General features: G+C 42.3%; 1 protein-coding gene and 1 pseudogene across 3 annotated transcripts in view; one reads left to right on the forward strand and one right to left on the reverse strand.

Moving 5' to 3' along the window:
- Nucleotides 1-21,416, reverse strand: part of FGD6 (FYVE, RhoGEF and PH domain containing 6) — a 134,179-nt gene that overhangs the window by 38,253 nt on the left and 74,510 nt on the right. For all 3 annotated transcript variants that reach the window (XR_001448150.3, XM_015152456.3, XM_077954777.1), the window contains exons 7-8: nucleotides 20,375-20,531; nucleotides 17,286-17,373 (exon numbers count right to left, since the gene is read on the reverse strand). Coding sequence is in view for 2 of the 3 variants with exons in the window: in XM_015152456.3 (XP_015007942.2) it covers nucleotides 17,286-17,373; nucleotides 20,375-20,531 (245 nt within the window). In the remaining variant the exon portion in view is untranslated. The remainder of the gene's footprint in view (nucleotides 1-17,285; nucleotides 17,374-20,374; nucleotides 20,532-21,416) is intronic.
- LOC712264 (large ribosomal subunit protein eL14 pseudogene) lies at nucleotides 6,929-7,700 on the forward strand (annotated as a pseudogene).

Raw genomic sequence — 21,416 nt, forward strand, 5'->3', positions numbered from 1 at the left:
ATTGATTACCTAATCAATAAATAACCAACTTAGAGCAGAAACTAGGCGGAAGTACTGTTAACCATTACTAAAAACTAGTCATCTGTGGGAATCTGGGACTTTTTGCATTCAACACCCAGTCAGATTCCTGGACTGTGCACTGAGAAATGTTTGGCAGCAAAGCACAGAGGAAATGAGTGTATAGGAGGGATAACATTCCAAAGTCAAGTGTTTTGAATTTGAGAACATGTCTTGCTTTGTATTTTTCAGATTTCGTCTTTCCTCCATAAATATGTAGTGGGATCAGCAACATATACAGAATTATGGGATCCAGAGAAAAGTAAGTCTACTCAATATGCCTTTGTAAAATTTTACGAAGTTTCAGATTTTGTGAGAAACAACCTAAAATTAGCCTGACTTGTGAAACAAAGTACTGATCATTTTAAATACCAAAAACAAGCATCAAGTACACTTCAAGGCAGCTTGGTGAAGTGGTCAAGAGCCCTTGCTCTGGAATTAGAAGACGGCCAGATGCAATGGCTCATGCCTGTAATCCCAGCACTATGGGAGGCCAAGGTGGGAGGATACAGCCTGGGCACACAGTGAGACCCATCTCTAAGTCTTTAGATGATGATGATGATGATGATGATGATGATGATGATGACAATAAAGACAGAAATGCTTACTCTGCCTGGTCCAGCCATGTCTAGTCGAGGCATGGGACTTTGGCCATGCCCCGTAGCATTTTTTTGTGTTGATATCCTCATACATAAAATAACTAGGTTGAACAAGAATGAAAACTGTTTTCATTCTAAAATATCATGAAATATATTTTGTCCAATAATAAAATAAAAAATGAAAAATTTGAAAAATTAAATAATGAGGAAAACTTAAACTATGAACACCTCTTTGAGAAAAACGATTACTAAACTATTTCCTCGCTTTTATAAATGCTTGATTTGACTTAAAAACCATCCTGGGGTATATCATACAGTGCTTAGATACTCTGTTAGCTCTTTAGTGCATTTAGTTTGTTTTGCCTATTTATATAAGTAGGATGGCAATACATCCTAATTTCCCCATATGATCTTGCCTTATACCTGCTGTCCAGGCATAATTATAAATACTGTCCTCTTTTACTTTTGTAAGTTAATGGGTTTGGATTATAAGTAACACTGATTAGTACCATCAGCTGCGGTGGCTCATACCTGTAATCTCAGAACTTTGGGAGGCCGAAGTGGGCAGATCAACTGACGTCAGGAGTTTGAGACCAGTCTAGCCAACATGGCAAAAACCTATCTCTACTGTAAATACAAAAATGAGCTGGGGGTAGTGGCGCACACCAGTAATCCCAGCTACTAGGGAGGTGGAGGCAGGAGGATCGCTTGAACCCAGAAGGCAGAGGTTGCAGTGAGCCGAGATTGTGCCACTGCACTCCAGCCTAGGTGACAGAGCAAGACTCTGTCTCAAAAAAACAAAAATAAAAATTAAAAAATAGGCCAGGCGCAGTGGCTCAAGCCTATAATCCCAGCACTTTGGGAGGCCGAGGCGGGAGGATCACGAGGTCTGGAGTTCGAGACCACGCTGACCAACATGGTGAAACCCCCGTCTCTACTAAAAATACAAAAATTAGCCGGGGGTGGTGGCATGTGTCTGTAGTCCTAGCTACCCAGGAGGCTGAGGCAGGAGAATTGCTTGAACCCGGGAGGTGGAGGTTGAAGTGAGTCGAGATTGTGTCACTGCACTCCAGCAAGGGCGACATATTGGGAGTTCGTCTCAAAACAAACAAACAAAAATTAAAATAAATAAATAAACAAAGCATGCTTTCTTCCATATTTCAGATTCTTTCCTTGGGATCAAGGAGAATAATTTTTTTTTGCTTCATGATTTGTGACATAGAAAAAAACTAAAGTTAAAAAAAATTTTAGGCTGGGCATGGCGGCTCATGCCTGTAATCCCAGCACTTTGGGAGGGTGAGGGAAGTGGATCACCTGAGGTCAGGAGTTCAAGACCAGCCTGGCCAATATAGCGAAATCCTGTCTCTACTAAAAATACAAAATTGGTAGGACATGGTGGTGTGTGCCTATAATCCCAGCTACTCGCGAGGCTGAGGCAGGAAAATTGCTTGAACCCTGGAGGCACAGGTTGCAGTGAGCTGAGATTGCACCACTGCACTCCAGCCTGGGTGACAGAGCTAGACTCCATCTCAACAAAAAAAAAAAAAAATTTTTTTTAAGGCTGGGCGCGGTGGCTCACGCCTGTAATCCCAGCACTTTGGGAGGCCGAGGCGGGCGGATCACAAGGTCAGGAGATCGAGACCACGGTGAAACCCCGTCTCTACTAAAAATACAAAAAATTAGCCGGGCGCGGTGGCAGGCGCCTGTAGTCCCAGCTACTCAGGAGGCTGAGGCAGGAGAATGGCGTGAACCCGGGAGGCGGAGCTTGCAGTGAGCCGAGATCGCGCCACTGCACTCCAGCCTGGGCAACAGAGCGAGTCTCAAACAAAAAAAAAAAAAATTTTTTTTTAAATTATTTTTGAGTGCTTGATACATATCACAAAAAACCTTTCCTAAAGGGATGTGAAAATTTTAAATATAAATATATGAGAACACCAGTTTTAGTAAATGCTAGTTTTGTGTGTTGTAGTTTTTTGTTGCTAGTAAACTGATAATCTGTTTTATTTGATATTTATCCCTCGAAGGACATGATACACCACGATATATTTATTATGTGCTTTTTTTCTAAGTCATATTTATTCATATTTTTAGTCTAGATGTCTATTTTTAGTATTTGTACTGAAATGAAAATTTCCTAAAGGTACATTTTCTGATGTGCTATTTGCCTTTTTACTTTGACTATATTTTAAACTTTTATAATATTTTAATGTTACTATATGGTGCAAAGGTGCCTCAAAAGATAATAAATAAAATAAAATGAAAAGTGTCAATATTTTCATTTACAGGCTGGGTGCTGTGGCTCACCCCTGTAATCCCAGCACTCTGAAGCGGGCAGATCACTTGACGTCAGTTGTTCGAGACCAGCCTGGCCAACGTGGTGAAACCCCATCTCTACTGAAAATACAAAAAATTAGCCGGACGTGGTGGTGGGCACCTGTAATCCCAGCTACTAGGGAGGCTGAGGCTGGAGAATTGCTTGAACCCAGGAGGCGGAGGTTGCAGTGAGCCAGGGTTGCGTAACTGCACTCCAGCCTGGGCAATAAGAGTGAAACTCTGCCTCAAGAAAAATAAAAAAAAAAAAAGAAAGATATATATTCCTTTATAATTGCTTTATTTTTCTGGGCCTACAAAACTATCTTTCCTCCTGTTCATTTTAGAGTTTCAATAAATAGCCGATTTTATAATTCTTCATATTTAGTTCTGATTCTATTTGTAGTATATATATTAATGTAGGGATCTTGATTGGTTTTTCAAATTATTGTTATTTTGAGATGGAGTCTCTCCCGTTGCCCAGGTGGGAATGTAGTGGCATGATCTTGGCTCACTGCAACCTCCGCCTCCTGGGTTCAAGGGATTCTCCTACCTCAGCCTCCCCAGTAGCTGCGACGACAGATGTGTGTCACCACGCCCAGCTAATTTTTGTACTTTTAGTAGAAATGAGGTTGTACCATGCTGGCTATTTTTCAAATTATTAATAGGTTATTCAATAAACAATCTTTTCTTTTCATATTGTCTTGGGTTTCCTACTTTGTCATACATTAGATTCCTATAAACACAGTCAATTTCAAGTTACTTCCTTATTCCATAAAGAATAATTCCTTTTATAAAAAAATCAATAGATCTATTCGTGCAGTGGTATTGTGTAACTTTAATTGTTGACGCCTTAGAATATGTATGGACTGGCATTTGCCTCCCAGAATTATTATTTAACAATGTACATATCCTATTTATTTCTATGCACAACATCATTTTGACAAGTAATGATAAAACTCCAAAATTCGAAGTTAACTATAATGAGAATATGTAACGTCATGAATATATTAGAAGCTAAGTAAATGGTACTATAGTATAAGGTATCATTTTATGCACAAATGCTAAAACTGTGGCCTTCCTGAGGACAGAAAGCCTGATTTTAATTATTGTTATAGCCCCTGCACCTAGAACAAGATCTGGTATGCTGAGCGCAGTGGCTCACACCTGTCATCCCAGCACTTTGGAAGGCTGAGGCAGGTGGATCACCTGAGAACAGGAGTTTGAGACCAACCTGGCCAATGTGGTGAAATCCCGTCTCTACTAAAAATACAAACATTAGCTGGGCGTGGTGGATCACGTCTGTAATTCTGGCTACTCGGGAGGCTCAGGTGGGAGAACTGTTTGAACCCGGGAGGCAGAGGTTGCAGTGAGCTGAGATTGTACCATTGCACTCTAGCCTGGGCAACAGAGTGAGACTCAGTCTCAAAAAAAAAAAAAATTGCTCTGGCCTTTGGCGCTAATTCTTCTGCTTCTCAAATACTCATTCAATTCTAGTCCTTGACTATGTATGTGGCCTAGAGCCACCTCTTATAGAGGTGGTGCTTGCCTAAGTTAGAAAATGTGACCTCAGGAGGGGCACAGTGGCTCATGCCTGTAATCCCAGCACTTGGGGAGGCCAAAGTAGGCAGATCACATGAGGTCAGGAATTTGAGACCAGCCTGGCCAACATGGTGAAACCTTGTCTCTAATAAAAATACAAAAATTTGCTGGGCCTGGTGGCATGCGCCTGCAGTCCCAGCTACTCGGGAGGCTAAGGTAGGAGAATCGCTTGAACCTGGGAAGTGGAGGTTGTACAGCCTGAGCGACAGAGTGAGACTCTGTGTCAAAAAAAAAAAAAAAAGAAAATGTGATCTTTCTGGGCTCTCGCGTTGCCTTTCTGTGAATTAGAAAAGGTCCCTTTCCTGGGCCAATGCACCCCCTCCTCGCCAGAGAACAAAACATGGCAAGGAAAGTGCAGGCTGGATTTGAAGCACAGGCAGACATCCTTGTCCAAGAATTATGTAAGGAAGCCCTGGTCTATCCTAGACTTTGACACAACCCTGGTCCTGAGGCGGCATCCCCACAGAACTCACAAACGAAACCCAACTCCAGGCTCATCCTAAGGTAAATTTTGACACAGATCTCATGATAGATGGTATCTCCCTAGGTCCCTTTTTAATGGGATAGTCCCGCTAGGCATATCCAGAATGTCCTAAGGAGAGGCAAACTGCAAAAGTCGATATACACTACTTTGACTTGACTTGTCTGAAACTGCCTTTCTTTCTTCAATTTTTTTTTTTTTTTTTTTTTAAAGACAGGGTTTCCTTCTGTTGCCCAGGCTGGAGTTCTATGGCTCACTGCAGCCTTGACCAACCTCGACCTCCTGGGCTCAAGCTATCCTCCTGTCTCAGCCTCCCGAGTGCCTGAGACTACAGGTGTGTGCCACCATGCACGGCTAATTTTTTTTTTTTTTTTTAAAGAAGCGAAGTCTCCCTATGTTGCCCAGGCTAGTCTCGAACTCCTGAGCTCAACGGATCCTTCTGCCTCGGCCTCTCAAAGAGCTGGGAGTATAGGCGTGAGCCACTGTGCCTGGCCTGAGACTGCTCTTCTTAGTGGATACTTTTTCTAGTAGCTGCCAGTTTATTAAGCAGGAATCTTAAGTGTACGGAAATGGCCTTGGCACAGTCAAGCTACACTTAAAAGAAGTTCTTACCCATATTTGGTTTGTACCACCCTGAGTATCAACAAGCAAACTTAGGTTTAGGGAGATAAGCACATTTTATTACCCAACAGCCAAGCGAAGAATAAAGCAAATATAAGTACCACAGTTCAAATTTGACTAAAGTTCAGTGTTTTCTCCAACTGAAACAGGTCCTGATGAGAGCCCCTGATTCTGACAAAAACTGCCAGAGAAACTTTAGCAACACATTCTGCTTGCTATAGCTCTGCCAAGACAAGTCCCAGCAACAGAGGCATTTGGCTACTTGCAGGAAATCTGGGTCAAATCTGCACTTAGAATTGGAAAAAGAATGGCTTTGTAGCAATGTCCATGGGTAGAAATCGGGGTATCTGCAAATCTGGATGGCAAAAAGAGGCACACAAACAAACCCATCCTATTTTCACTAACCTCTAGGTGAAAAATAGGATTTTCTCCCATCATAAATGGAGGTGCAAACCACAACAGTATCTGTGATATCTGTGACTTTATCACCACAGATATTTTTATAGCATATTACAGTTGTGGCAGACATCTTACCCCTCTCAGCACTCTTCCCACCCCTACCTCAAAATCATGGTAGTTATTACATCTGCCACCAGATCTTATTTAATGCAGTACTAAAGAAGTACAGGCATTAATTACTATGTCACAATTAAAAAATATTTTATTACTGTGATTGTGGTATAGCAAAAAAAAAAAAAATTTTTTAATAACTGTACTTCAGCCCAATTGGTTTCCCTTTAATCTTATGTAATTTTTTCAGCACTTAAAAAAAATTATTCTGAGAAGCGCTCATAGGCTATATCAGATTGCCAGAAGAATCCAGGCACAAAAAAATTTAAGAACCACTGTTCTACAGAGAAACTAAGATTACATTTAAAAGCTCTAAGCTAATAAAACAGGTGGATGAAATGTGCTACCCTTGATCTTAGCCAAAAGGCCAAGAAGTGATGATGAAATGTGCTTAGCTCATATGCCCTAAACACTTTCCATAGCATTAAAATATTTCATGGACGGCTGGGCGTAGTGGCTCATGCCTGTAATTCCAGCACTTTAGGAGGTTGAGGTGTAAGGATCTCCTGAACCCAGGAATTCAAGACAAGCCTGGGCAACATAATGAGATCCCATCTCTACAAAAAAAAAAGAAAAAATTAGCTGGGTATGGTGGTGCATGCCTATAGCCACAGCTACTTGGCAGGCTGAAGTGGGAGAATCTCTTGAGTCTGGAAGGTTGAAGCTGCAGTAAGCCATGATCCTGCCACCACACTCCAACCTGGGCGACAGAGCAAGACCATGTCTCAATAAATAAATACATATTTATAATACTGTGGATACCTGGATACAATTTATTCAATACTATCTCTCAAAATACTTTGTTCACAACTACAATTAAAAATGAATTCCTTCTCGCCAAACGCCACCAAGATGGTGTTCAGGCGCTTTGTGGAGGTTGGCTGGGTAGCCTACATCTCCTTTGGACCTCATGCTGGAAAATTAATTGTGATCATAGGTTACTGATCAGAACAGGGCTTTGGTTGGCGGACCTTGCACTCAAGTGAGGAGGCAGGCCATGCCTTTCAAGTACATGCAGCTTGCTGATTTCATCCTCAAGTTTCCACACGGTTCCCGCCAGAAGTATGTCCCACAAGCCTGGCAGAAGGCAGACATCAATACAAAATGGGCAGCCACAAGATGGGCCAAAAAGATTGAAGCCAGAGAAAGGAAAGCCAAGATGACAGATTCTGATCATTTTAAAATAATGAAGGCAAAGAAAATGAGAGACAGAATAATAAAACATCAAGTAAAGAAGCTTCAAAAGGCAGCTCTCCTGAAAGCTTCTCCCAAAAAAGCAGCTGCTGCTAAAGTTACAGCAAAAAAAGATGACTGCTGTGGGCAAGAAGGCTCCAGCCCAGAAGGTTCCTGCCCAGAAAGCCATACGACAGAAGGCAGCACCCCCTCCAAAAACTTAGAAGGGTCAAAAAGCTCCAGCCCAGAAAGCACCTGCTCCAAAGGCACCTGGCAAGAAAGCATAAGAGGCAATTATAAAAAGTAATATGGTTCTTTTTGAAAAACAAAAACAAACACAAACAAACAAAACAAAACAAAGGCCAGGCATGGTAGCTTACACCTGTAATCCCAGTACTTTGGGAGGCTGAGGCAGGTGGATCACTTGAGGTCAGGAGTTCAAGACCAGCCTGGCCAATATGGTGAAACCCTGTCTCTACTAAAAATACAAAAAAATCGGCTGGGAGTGGTGGCACATGCCTGTAATCCCAGCTACTTGGGAGGCCGAGGTGGGAGAATTGCTTGAACCTGCAAGGTGGAGGTTGCAGTGAGCCGAGATCATACCACTGCACTCTAGCCTGGGCGACAGAGTGAGACTCTGTCTCAAAAAAAAAAAAAAAAAAAAGAAAAAACACAACAATAACAATTAGCCAGACATGGTAGTGGGCACCTGTAATCCCAGCTACTTGAGAGGCTTTGGTGGGGGAATTACTTGAACCCAGGAGTCGGAAGTTGTGGTGAGCTGAGATCACACCACTGCACTCCGGCCGGGATGACAGAGTGAGACTTGGTCTCAAAAAAAAAAAAAAGAAAAAAAAAAGAATTGCAACAGAACAAGAGCAGAGCAAATTACAACATGATTTCTGAATTCTGAATAGTATTATCTTCCTAATTTACATGGATGGAACTGCCTTATATCAGAGACCTTTGGGTTCGTTAGAAACCAGATAACTAGATTCCTTGGCTGGAGTCCAGGACAGCCCTACTTTTTTTTTTTAAATCAAGTTCTGCCTTAGAGAAAGTGTTAAAATAACTTTGATACATACAATTAACCCTAGATTTTAAAATAAATACTTGCTAAACAGAAGTTTTCCGTAAGGGTTTTTAAAAAAGAGTCATCTATTAGCGGCCAGACAGGGTGGCTCACGTCTGTAATCCCAGCACTTTGGGAGGCCAAGGCGGGTGGATCACGAGGTCAGGAGTTCGAGACCAGCCTGGCCAATATGGTGAAACCCTGTCTCTACTAAAAATACAAAAATTAGCCAGGCATGGGGGCACGTGCCTGTAATCCCAGCTACTCAGGAGGCTGAGGCAGAAGAATCACTTGAACCCAGGAGGCGGAGGTGGCAGTGAGCTAAGATCGTGCCACTGCACTACAGCCTGGGTGACAGAGTAAGACTCCATCTCAAAAAAAAAAAAGTTGTCTATTAATTTAATTATGATCTTTTTTATGTGTGCTTGTTAGCCTGTACATAGCTCAAATTTATAGCTTCAGAACACTATAACAGATGTTTTAAATATCTCATTTTCTACCAACATGAGAAATCCTAGATTTCTAAAACCTAGAGGCAGTTAACATCATCCTAGACTAAAGGCAAAGACAACAAGAAAAAGTAATATAGTATGCTGTTAAAGTAACCTTTTATATAACATAAATATTTTGAACAAGATCAAAGAAACCACCTGATCCACATTTAATCAAAGTTCAAAGAACTGTTTTTCCTCTAAATACATAAGTGGAAAAGACTTTTCAGAGGAATTTTTAAATTCCTCAATCTTATATTTTCTCTATCAGCATCCTTACTGACTCAACACCAATGTAATAACCTTCCACAAATGAAAGGCTTTTTACTGAAAAAAAAAAAAAAAATTATACAACATATAGCACAGGTAGAGGGAAAAAGACTAAAAGGATATGTGATATCCATCTCTGGATGGTAGAAGATGCAAAGAGACTTTATTTTTTTCATAATCCTTAAATATTTTTATATGTACAAAAGATCACTTCAAAGACAAAAAGTGACCCTTACAAAAATAATACATCACCAGAATATACTTTCTCAAACTGAATGAGTATCTTTTGTGACTGCTACTTGCACTAAAGTCTGCCTCTGACTTTATTTTTTTGAGATAGGGTGTCCTGCTCTGTTGCCCAGGGTGAAGTACAGCAGGCATGATCATAGCTCACTGCAGCCTCGAACTCTTGGGCTCAAGTGATCATCCTGCCTCAGCTTCCTCAGTAGCTGGGATGACCGGCGTGTGCCACCATACCCAGCTAATTTTTAAATTTTTCTTTTGTAGAGACAGGGTCTCACTATGTTGACCAGGCAGGTTTCAAACTCCTGGGCTCAAGAGATCCTCCCAACTCAGTGCTGGGATTACAGGCATGAGCCACCATGCCCCGCCCTGCCTCTGCCTTCAAGGGGTTTACAATCTGGTGGAGAAGATAAGGCACAGAGCCATGGTATAATTAAACAACTAAAAGATTCAGTCACAAGACAAAGGGCAAGATCAATACAATTTTTAGGAATTGCAAAGGAGAAAGCTCAGTGGGGGCCTGAGTGACTGGGCATGACATGAAAGAGGAAGACTGTAAGCCCCATCAGGGTAGTGGCTACCACTGTGTTGTCTGCCAGTGTATATGGGTGTCTAGCGCAGGACCAACATATATAAATATTTGTTGGTGGAGTGATTAATGGAGGAGAGATTCTGGTTTTGAAGGACAGCTTTCAGGAGACAGCGAGAAACCTACTATAGCTAGACCAAAGGAAAAGAAGGTTCAAGTAATTCTGGGTTATAAATTGTGGTCTTTATACCAGGAATAAGAGGGTTTTCAACTTTTCTAATAAACAGAATGAAAGTGTATCCTTGGAAGATAAATTAGGCAGTAACTGTACTAGGCTACATGGAGGTGTGGTGTAAGAGGTAGCATGACCACCAGCAAAATATTGCTATAAAATGGCATGAGTTTAGAAGGGCCTGTCCTGGAGCATAACAAAGAAATACAAGGAGCAGAAACTAGAGGTGGAGGAAAATTTGCTGGCAGATTCTACAGGGAGGAAAGAGAAAAGGGGAGGATTTCAGTCCTTTCCATAATTTTGTGACTGGATGACTGAAAGAATGCTTTTAAACATTTATTAATCCATCCATCCATCCATCCATCCACCCACCCATCCATCCATCCATCCATCCATCCAACACTCATTGCTGCTACTGTATGGAGATTCTCGACCTTATAAAAAAGAGCAACTCTCCCTTTCCCTAACTACACCTTTCAGTTGACTGAGTTCCTGATGTGTTCCAGGATCTATGCCTGACACTGGGATAGGATAATAAAGATGGTCTCTACCCTGAAGAGATGAGAAAGATAAGCAATGGTGTAAGTTAAGGCTGCTCTGATAGCAGTGTCTATTTTCTTCCCCTTCTTCCCAGCTTCAAATAGGATCCAGCCTGATAAACTGGCCTTGAGTAGCCAATACAAAAGTAAAATTTCCAAGTTTTTTTTTTTTTTTTCTGAGACAGAATCTTGCTCTGTCACCCAGGCTGGAGTGCAGTGGTGCAATCTCAGCTCACTGCAACCTCCACCTCCCGGGTTCAAGTGATTCTCCTGCCTTAGTCTCCTGAGTGGCTGGGATTACAGGCGCATGCTACCACGCCCAGCTACTTTTTGTATTTTTAGTAGAGAAAGCGTTTCACCATGTTGGCCAGATTGGTCTCCAACTTCTGAGCTCAAGCAATCTGCCCACCTCAGCTTCCCAAAGTGCTGGGATTACAGGCATGAGCCACCGTGCCCAGCCAAAACACACAAATATTTAGGCTTAAATTACATAAATCAATGATTTTGTTATACAACTATATGCATTCTTTTAGATCTGGATTTGAATTGATCTTAAAAAAATACTAACAAGAATGTAGGTATAAGTTTTTTACTACAATGCAGGAAGAGATTGCCTAAATAGAATACCCTATAGAAATCTAAAGTAGGCCGGGCGCGGTGGCTCAAGCCTGTAATCCCAGCACTTTGGGAGGCCGAGACGGGCGGATCACGAGGTCAGGAGATCGAGACCATCCTGGCTAACACCGTGAAACCCCGTCTCTACTAAAAATACAAAAAATTAGCCGGGCGAGGTGGCGGGTGCCTGTAGTCCCAGCTACTCCGGAGGCTGAGGCAGGAGAATGGCGTAAACCCGGGAGGCGGAGCTTGCAGTGAGCTGAGATCCGGCCACTGCACTCCAGCCCGGGCTACAGAGCAAGACTCCGTCTCAAAAAAAAAAAAAAAAAAGAAATCTAAAGTAAGTACAGGAAAGAAAAAGCTGCAAGACAATAACATGGTTATTTGAACAGCAGTGATAGACTGCTCTATCTGGGAATTTCCACTGATCTTTTCTAAAAGGATTCCAGAAGAAACCATCTTATCTTATCATCTATGCATTATCTCAGTGGGAGGCACAAACCTACTTAACATTGAATCAGGAGTACTGACTCCTTCCCCTTCTCAGCCTGAAACTTAAAGTTGCCAGGAGTTGCCTCAAATGAATGAAGTACCACTCCTGTCTGCTCTTGTATATACTGTGCATTTGGAATCAATCCAAACTCCAAAATGGAAATAAAAGTACTTACCTCACAAGGTTGTTGGAGGATTAAATCATTCGAGCTTTATTATCCAAAGTAATTAACATGTTTGAAAGATGCAAATTTAAGACTTAAAATCCAACTTAAAAAAATCTCAGGCTGGGCCCAGTGGCTCAGGCCTGTGATGCCAGCACTTTGCGAGGCTAAGGTGGGATGATCACTTGACCCCAGGAGTTGGAGACCAGCCTGGACAACATGGGGAAACCCTGTTTCTACATGAAATTTATTTAAAAAAAAAATCTCAGGGCCCAGACAGCAGTACTTTCATAGCAACAGTAGACATATCTTGCAAAGTAGACAGTAATCAGAACATTACAAAAATCAGTATTAGAAAAATCAGAAAATTTTAAGTAAAAATAAAAAGCATCAGTTAACAGGATAGATCACTTAAATACAAAAATAAAAAAGCCAATCTTTAGTATTGACCTGCAAGGTTATAGGAATATCCTTAGGATTTTAGGAATACAGGTGCTTCAATTAAGCTGTGTAGGCTTGGGAGAACATTTCACCTTTCTGCTTGTGCCTTTCTTTTTAGGAGAAGATATCATCTCTAATACACCTTAGATCTCCAAAATGTTGTCTCAATGTCGTTCTTTGAACTAAAAACATTTTGGCTAATGAGATTTTTTTTTTTTTTTTTTTTGAGATGGAGTTTCGCTCTTGTTGGCCAGGCTGGAGTGCAATGGCGTGATATTGGCTCACCACAACCTCTGCCTCTTGGGTTCAAGCAATTCTCTTGCCTCAGCCTCCAGAGTAGCTGGGATTACAGGCATGTGCCACCATGCCTGGCTAATTTTTGCATTTTTAGTAGAGACAGGGTTTCTCCATGTTGGTCAGGCTGGTCTCGAACTCCTGACCTCGGGTGATCGGCCCGCCTCAGCCTCCCAAAGTGCTGGGATTCCAGGCGTGAGACACCACACCTGGCAAGATGTTTTAAACCTAGCTTAAAACCAGTCTAAATTATTTCCTGAACAGCTTCAACATATCCCACACTGACTCAGATATTTTGGAGGCCACTAAATCATAGATATAAGACACGCTCCCTGAGCTCAAGGTTGGAGAACAGAAGCAATCAGAGATGGCTACAAAATGAATGGACTTCTGACCTGATTTCAGGTCAGGCTTGGAGGAAGGAAAGAATTTTAATCAATGGAAAAAAAGGCACAGGATGAAGAATACAAAGTCTATGTTCTTTCTTTAATTTTAGTCTTGATTTTGTGGCCTTGACCAGGCCATTCATCACTTTCCCCCCCTCCCAAATCCACCAGTATTGAGGGCCTACTATATATAAGGTATTGTGCATCAATTAACGAATGGAAAAGCCAAGATGGGCAGATCATCTGTGGTCAGAAGTTTGAGACCAGGCTGGCCAACATGGCAAAACCATGTCTCTACTAAAAATACAAAAATTAGCCAGGTGTGGTGGCAGGTGCCTGTAATCCCAGCTTCTTGGGAGGCTGAGGAAAGAGGATCACTTGAACCTGGGAGGCAGAGGCTGCAGTGAGCTGAAATTGCACCACTGCACTACAGCCTGGGCAACACAGCAAGATTTTGTCTCCAAAAAAATAATAATAATAATTAATTAATTAAAAAATAAATAAATAATGGAAAAGATTTTCCAATCTAAGATTAAATAAGAGGTAGCTCAAACTAAAAATAACTTCAAGCTCACATGATGTTGGTGTTATAGAACAAAATTCTTCCTTTTTTTTTTTAAAAGAGATGGAATTCTCACTGTCACCTAGGTTGAAGTACAGTAGCATGACCACAGCTCACTGCAGCCTCGAACTCCTGGGCTCAAGCAATCCTCCCTGTTCAGCCTCCTGAGCTGCTGGGTTACAGGCATAGGCCACTGAACCTGTTAAAACCTATTTTAGTGGCCGGGCGCGGTGGCTCAAGCCTGTAATCCCAGCACTTTGGGAGGCCGAGACGGGCGGATCACGAGGTCAGGAGATTGAGATCATCCTGGTTAACCCGGTGAAACCCGTCTCTACTAAAAAACACAAAAATCTAGCCGGGCGAGGTGGCGGGTGCCTGTAGTCCCAGCTACTCGGGAGGCTGAGGCAGGAGAATGGCGTAAACCCAGGAGGCGGAGCTTGCAGTGAGCTGAGATCTGGCCACTGTACTCCAGCCTGGGTGACAGAGTGAGACTCCGTCTCAAAAAAAAAAAAAACCTATTTTAGTGAACAGACTTTTAAAAAACCTGCCTTTGTCATTTCACCCTTTCTCAATCAAAAACAAACTAAGCATGAAACCTAAATTTGACACATGTAGACTTTTCACTCCTTAGAACAGTCATAGTGTGTGAAATAAAATAAATAATATGGCTGGGCGCTGTGGCTCATGCTTGTTAATCCCAGCACTTTGGGAGGCCAAGGCAGGTGGATTACGAGGTTGAGAGATCAAGACCATCCTGGCCAACATGTTGAAACCTTGTCTCTACTAAAAATACAAAAAATTAGCTGGGCATGGTGGCACACACCTGTAGTCCCAGCTACTTGGGAAGCTAAGGCAGGAGAATCTCTTGAACCCAGGAAGCGGAGGTTGCAGTGAGCTGAGATTGGGCCACTGCACTCCAGCCTGGCAACAGAGCAAGACTCTGTCTCAAAAAATAAATAAATAAATAAATAAAATGTAAAAATTAATCTGTGCATTAAATTTTCAGATTCTTGCTCCATTCCCCTCCCATTTGAAACCATAGCTGTCTTTTGCCACTGAGAACAGTACTTCATTTGACAGCTGTGGAAAGAGCCTACACCATTCAATAGCTGGTTTATGACAGCACTGAATTTATCTAGCAAAAACACAACATGTGTATCAGTACTTCCCTTTGTCCTGTGTATTCTAAATCTCTGCCAAAAGCAGAAGAAAGTACAGAGGGACAGGATATCCTTAAATTATTCAGTTGGCTTTATGTCATTCCAGAGAGAAATCTAGTGCCTGATTCATAGTTAGAAATTTAAATTAAGGGCCAGTTGTGGTGGCTCATGCCTGTAACCTCCGCACTTTGGGAGGCTGAGGTGGGCAGATCACTTGAGGTCAGGAGTTCGAGACCAGCCTGGCCAACATGGTGAAACCCCATCTCTACTAAAAATACAAAAATTAGCCAGGCATAGTGGCACATGTCTATAATCCCAGCTACTCTGGAGGCTGAGGCAGGAGAATCGCTTGAACCTGGGAGATGGAGGCTGCAGCAAGCCGAGATGGCACCACTGCACTCCAGCCTGTCCTGGGGCTAAAAGGTAGGTCTTCCTCTTGAGCAGTCTGTCACTAGGCAAGCTGTGAAGTGCTGAAACCTTTGCCTAAAGAGAAATGAGGAAATCCTGGTTTTTCAGGATTCGCCTATTACCTCCAATATAGCTCTTGGCTTAAGAGAGCAAAGTAAAGAAGAAAACCAAACACACCATTTATTAAGGAGAGTAACAGAAACCAAGTACCTCCAAATTTACTTATAGAAAATTACAACACATTGACTTTACGGTCGTGGCCACAGTTTTGATGTTCTTGTCCGTCTTGATACAATTTTAAGGCATATTATATACGCATATTAAGTCACTGTACATCCAATACAGTTCAGCAAATATTCCAGAGAACCTAGTAGTAGGTGTTGGGTAACTATGTTTAGTACTGAGACTACACTTGTCTTTTTGTGATACTAAACCATGTAATCTCAATAAACCTGTTATGTCATCTGTGAAGATTAAACTGGTATTTGCAAGGCTATGGTAAGGATTTAAAGAGCCAGTGAATACAAAGGCCTGATTACAGCATGTTCCTTCACTCAAACATAGTGTTTTTGCTTTTTTCTTTCCTTCTTTTTTCCTTACTAAACAGACATAGTTCTATAATCTTGAAGCTTACAGTCTAGTAGAAGATAGACTATTATCATGATAAGGAAATAACCATCAGGATAAGAATACTATTACTAATAACAGTAGAAGCTAATACTTAGTAGAACTTGTTTTTTGTTTTTTTTTTTGAGACAGAGCCTCGTTCTTTCGCCCAGGCTGGAGTGCAGTGGTGCGATCTCGGCTCACTGCAACCTCTGCCTCCCGGGTTCAAGCGAGTCTCTGCCTCAGCCTCCCGAGCAGCTGGGATTACAGGTGCCCTCTACTACCGGCTAATTTTTGTATTTTTAGTAGAGATGGGGTTTCAGCGTCTTGGCCGTGCTGGTCTCGAATGCCTGACCTTGTGATCCGCCCACCTCAGCCTCCCAAAGTGCTGGGATTACAGGCGTGAGCCACCCCGCCCAACCTAGAACTTGTTATAATTAAAGCATTATTCCTGTTTTTTTTAGACAGCGGTCTCACTATGTTGCCCAGGATAGTCTCAAACTCCTGGGCTCAAAGATCCTCCCACCTCAGCCTCTCCAGTAGCTGGGACTACAGGCGTGTCCACTGCACCAGCTATAGTACTATTCTAAGCACTGTCCACATTTAGCTCATTAATCAAACCTTATAACGACCTTCTGAGGCAAGTAACTAGGGCTATGATAGTGCTATATAAATATGTGGGAGTGACCCTCTAAAATCCATTCTTGAGTAATTGGGGAAAGTACCTTCTTTTTTTTTTTTGAGACAGAATCTTGCTCTGTCGCCCGCCCAGGCTGGAGTGCAATGGCACAATCTCAGCTCACTGCAACCTCTGCCTCTCGTTTTCAAGAGATTCTCCTGCCTCAGCCTCCTGAGTAGCTGGGATTACAGGTGTGCGCCTCCACACCCAGGTAATTTTTGAATTTTTATTAGAGACAGGGTTTCACCATGTTGGTCAGCCTGGTCTCGAACTCCAGACCTCGTGATCTGCCAGCCTCAGCCTCCCAAAGTGCTGGGATTACAGGCATGAGCCACTGCACCTAGCAAAAGTACCTTCTTGGAATTAATATTAGACAGGTAAAATGATGCAGGGATATGGGCTTGGGATGGTCAAAGATGTTCTGAATAAAAAATAGCTACATATATGAATGCCCTGGGGTGAAAATGCACACATGGATGGATGATCAAAGAACCGAAAGCTGTTCAGTTCAGGCAACTGTATATGTGAGGTACATAAGCAATCTACAAATCCACATATTAGGCAACATGGTGACTGGGGTGATACACAAAAAGAGGCACTCTTAGGAAAGGCAGAGTTTCATAAAGGCAAGAAGAGTTGGACGATGGATAAACCAACTGGGTGGTTGGCAAAATGCTGGAGAAGCCCACCTGTCAGCAACAGTCTGTACTGGGGGATCCTCTGAACCGGCTTCAGCAGATAGTGCTTGAGGGCCAGATTAGCACAGCGAGGGCTCATCTGAAAGGAGAAGGCATCCAAAATAAACACAGTGTTTTCTAAGAAGCAAGGGACCCGGATTCAAGTGCTCAGGAAACCAAACTTTAAACATCAAGCAACTCTGGAAGGAGATTAGTAGAGAGGCTCTCTTTTAAGGTACAGCTGTTAGACACACTGAGAGTGAACCCCAGCCAGACTGACCACCAACCTCCACCCTTTCCTGTAGGCAGTCCCTGAAATCACTTGCTCCTAGGAAAACTTGTTAACAACCCTCACAAAGAGCGTGGTAGCCACAGTCTGGGTCCTAGGCTAGTTAGAGCCCACCCTACCCAGCAGCTCCCACTTGTATTGATAAATACAAACAAATCCCAATGGACCAAGGAAATGCATGGCCCCCAAAATATGGCAGCAGAAATACAACTGCCAGGAATTGGATTCTAATAATAATCAGAGCCTTGTGGTCAATATAGTCAAAATAATGGTAGTGGCGGGGAGAACTGTAGAAAGTAAAGATAACCTGAAAAGTGGCCTTGCTAAGTATCCCTTCTTTAAGAAGTCTGAAGAATGTAAAAGTCTTTTGCAGATGAATGGCCTTATAAAAAGATAGCCCCCAAATCACAGCGTTTATAGGAACATCGATTGTGGAACCCCATTTTGGCTTGAATACAAAGACATTTGGTTATCCCTTGAAACCTCTCTTTCTTAGTATGTACAAGAGACATCTATCTCTGCCCATTCCTGAGCCTCACCCTCCTTCTCCAACCTAAGAGTTTACTGTAAGGTGGCATCAAAAAGGCCAAGTGAAAATGTCCCTGCATCCTAAGAACTACAAAACAATGTCATGCTTCTAACATAGCGCAAGTTGGTGGATAAGTTTTGTCAGATTTGCTCAGACTTTTATAATTTTCTAAATATGGGCCGGGCGAGTGGCTCAAGCCTGTAATCCCAGCACTTTGGGAGGCCGAGACGGGCGGATCACGAGGTCAGGAGATCGAGACCATCCTGGCTAACACGGTGAAACCCCGTCTCTACTAAAAAATACAAAAAACTAGCCGGGCGAGGTGGCGGGCGCCTGTAGTCCCAGCTACTCGGGAGGCTGAGGCAGGAGAATGGTCTAAACCCGGGAGGCAGAGCTTGCAGTGAGCTGAGATCCGGCCACTGCACCCCAGCCTGGGCGACAGAGCAAGACTCTGTCTCAAAAAAAAAAAAAAATTTCTAAATATGTACCACCACTGTCTGGTACACAGAGTGATTACAAAATTATAATGATAATTCATGTTAAGAAAATATCTTTCCTTCAAGCATCATTAACCCAGATGGCTAATTCTCCCGGCCTTATGGTTCCCTGTTTTCTTTTGTTAACAAGGTAACACAACAACTCACTGGACTCTTACCAAAACCTGGGTCAATCATCACTTGCCACAATTACATCACACTTTGTTTTTTGATAGCACAAAGACAACAGAGGAGAGGAAAAGAAGAAAAAATTACAGATGACTTTAAAGTTTAATTATTTGTCTACTGCACAAATCAGAAATCAGCAATACCATAATATTTTTAAAACTTTTCATTTCAGCCGGGTGAGGTGGTTTTGTAGTTCCAGTACTTTGAGAGGCCAAGGTGGGTGGATCATGAGATCAAGAGTTCGAGACCAGCCTGGCCAACACAGTGAAACCCTGTCTCTACTAAAAATACAAAAATTAGCTGGGCATGGTGGCACACGCCTGAAATCCCAGTAACTTGGGAGGTTGAGGCAGGAAAATCGCTTGAACCTGGGAGGCAGAGGTTGCAGTGAGCCAAGATCACGCCACTGCACTCCAGCCTGGGTGACAGAGGTGGACTCCATCCCAAAACAAAAACAAAAACAAACAAACAAAAAAATCCCGTTTTATTTCTAGTCTTGTGTGACTGGAATTCACTGATCTTTTAACCTTCAAAACAGAGAAAAAAGTATTAAAATACAGTACTCAAATTTTACTCCAAATTGGTGGAGGGGACTTGTGATTTTATCTCTAATTAAATCAGGGTTCCACACTCACAGCTCTGAGTCAAAAGTCAAAGCTTTGGCTGACACATACTCTAAACAGGTTATTACTTTCTCTTAACTTTGGCACCAAAGCCATGTTATTTATTTATCTAAAGGGAAACATAAATTCTATTTCCCATCCATCACTGTAAGTTAGTTGTTAGGATAAAAGAGTAAGTTAAATTAAAAGTTAAGAAATGTTCCTTAATCAAGTCCATTGAGTCAGAAAGCAGAATGGTGGTTGCCAAGGGCTGGGAGGGAAGAGAGAATGGAGAGTTAATGTTTAATGCCTATAGAGTTTTCAGTTTTGCAAGATGAAAAGAGTTCTGGAGATCTGGTTGCACAAGAATGTCAAAGTACTTGACGTTACTGAACTATATATTTGAAAATTGTTAAAATGGTAAGTTTGTGTTATATGTATTTTACCACAGTTAAAAAAGTCCCATCAAAATATTCTTTCTGGCTAGGCACTGTGGCTCATGCCTGTAATCCCAACACACTTTGGGAGGCTGAGGAGGGTGGATCACCTGAGGTCAGGAATTCGAGACTAGCCTGGCCAATGTGGCGAAACCCCATCTCTACTAAAAATACAAAAAATTAGCCAGGTGTGGTGGCACGTGCTTGCAATCCCAGCTACTCGGGAAGCTGAGGCAGGAGAATCGCTTGAACCCAGGAGATGGAGGTTGCAGTGAGCCATTGTACGTGCCATTGTACTCCAGCCTGGCCAACAGAGCAAGACTCTGTCTCAAAAAAAAAAAAAAAAAAAAAAAAATTTCCAAGTCAAAATATTCCCATGTGCAATAATAGATTTTCAAAATTAAGCCACGTACATTGCTTGAGTTCCCACCATTTAAATTGTTCAATTCCATCTTTGATTTTGAAGGGATTACTTTTTAACGTTTTTTTGTTTGCAAGCTTTGTTTTCATGACTGCAACTTATTATTAAAGTTTCAACAACAAAAAGAGAAGTGTTCAACATTAGATGGTAGCAAATACCTCAAATTCTCTAACAACAGCAGCAAAACCTGGATTTTTCTTGCACTGTTCGTCCAGCAAGGCTATATTCTTATCAAATTCTTTGATGTATGTGGAATACATTTTTAGATATGGTCCCTTTTTTACAAAGATATCAGCAATTCTTTGTTGTTCAGTCCTATGGACAGAGAACAGATACACAAAAAATATAAAGAGAGTGATTAACATATCTAATGATAAGCAGAGTCCACTTCTAAGCCATCAACTTATCTTTTTTTCTTTTCTTGGAAAACATACCTCAAAATGCCTACTTTTCACCATTTCCACTGCCACCATCACATCTTGCCTGGACTCTCACTGGTTTCCCTGCTTCCATTCTTGCCCTCTCCAAACCATTCTTCAGCACAAGGAGAGAGTCTTAAAAAAATGTTTGTCAGGGCTGGGCGCAGTGGCTCACACCTGTAATCCCAGCACGCTGGGAGCCAAGGCAGGCAGATCACCTGAGGTCAGGAGTTCGAGACCAGCCTGACCAACATGGAGAAACCCAGTCTCTACCAAAAATACAAAATTAGCTGGGCATGGTGGTGCGTGTCGGTAATCCCAGGTATCTGGGAGCTGAGGCAGGAGAATCGTTTGAACCCAGGAGGGGGAGGTTGAAGTGAGCCGAGATAGCGCCACTGCACTCCAGCCTGGGCAACAAAGTGAGATTCTGTCTCAAAAATAAATAAATAAATAAATAACTCCTTGGTTGGGCGCGGTGGCTCATGCTTGTAATCCCAGCACTTTGGGAGGCTGAGATAGGCAGATCACTTGCGATCAGGAGTTTTAGACCAGCCTGGCCAACATGGTGAAACCGTGTCTCTACTAAAAATATAAAAATTAGCCGGGCGTGGTGGCAGGCGCCTGTAATCCTAGGTACTCGGGAGGCTGAGGCAGGAGAATCGCTTGAATCTGGTAGATGGAGGTTGCACTGAGCTGAGACTGCGCCACTGCACTCCAGCCTGGGAGACAGAGTGAGACTCTGCCTCAAAAAAAAAAAAAAAAGAAAAGAAAAAGAAGAAAA

The sequence above is a fragment of the Macaca mulatta genome, chromosome 11, assembly GCF_049350105.2.
Source record: "Macaca mulatta isolate MMU2019108-1 chromosome 11, T2T-MMU8v2.0, whole genome shotgun sequence".
Classification (NCBI taxonomy): Eukaryota; Metazoa; Chordata; class Mammalia; order Primates; family Cercopithecidae; genus Macaca; species Macaca mulatta.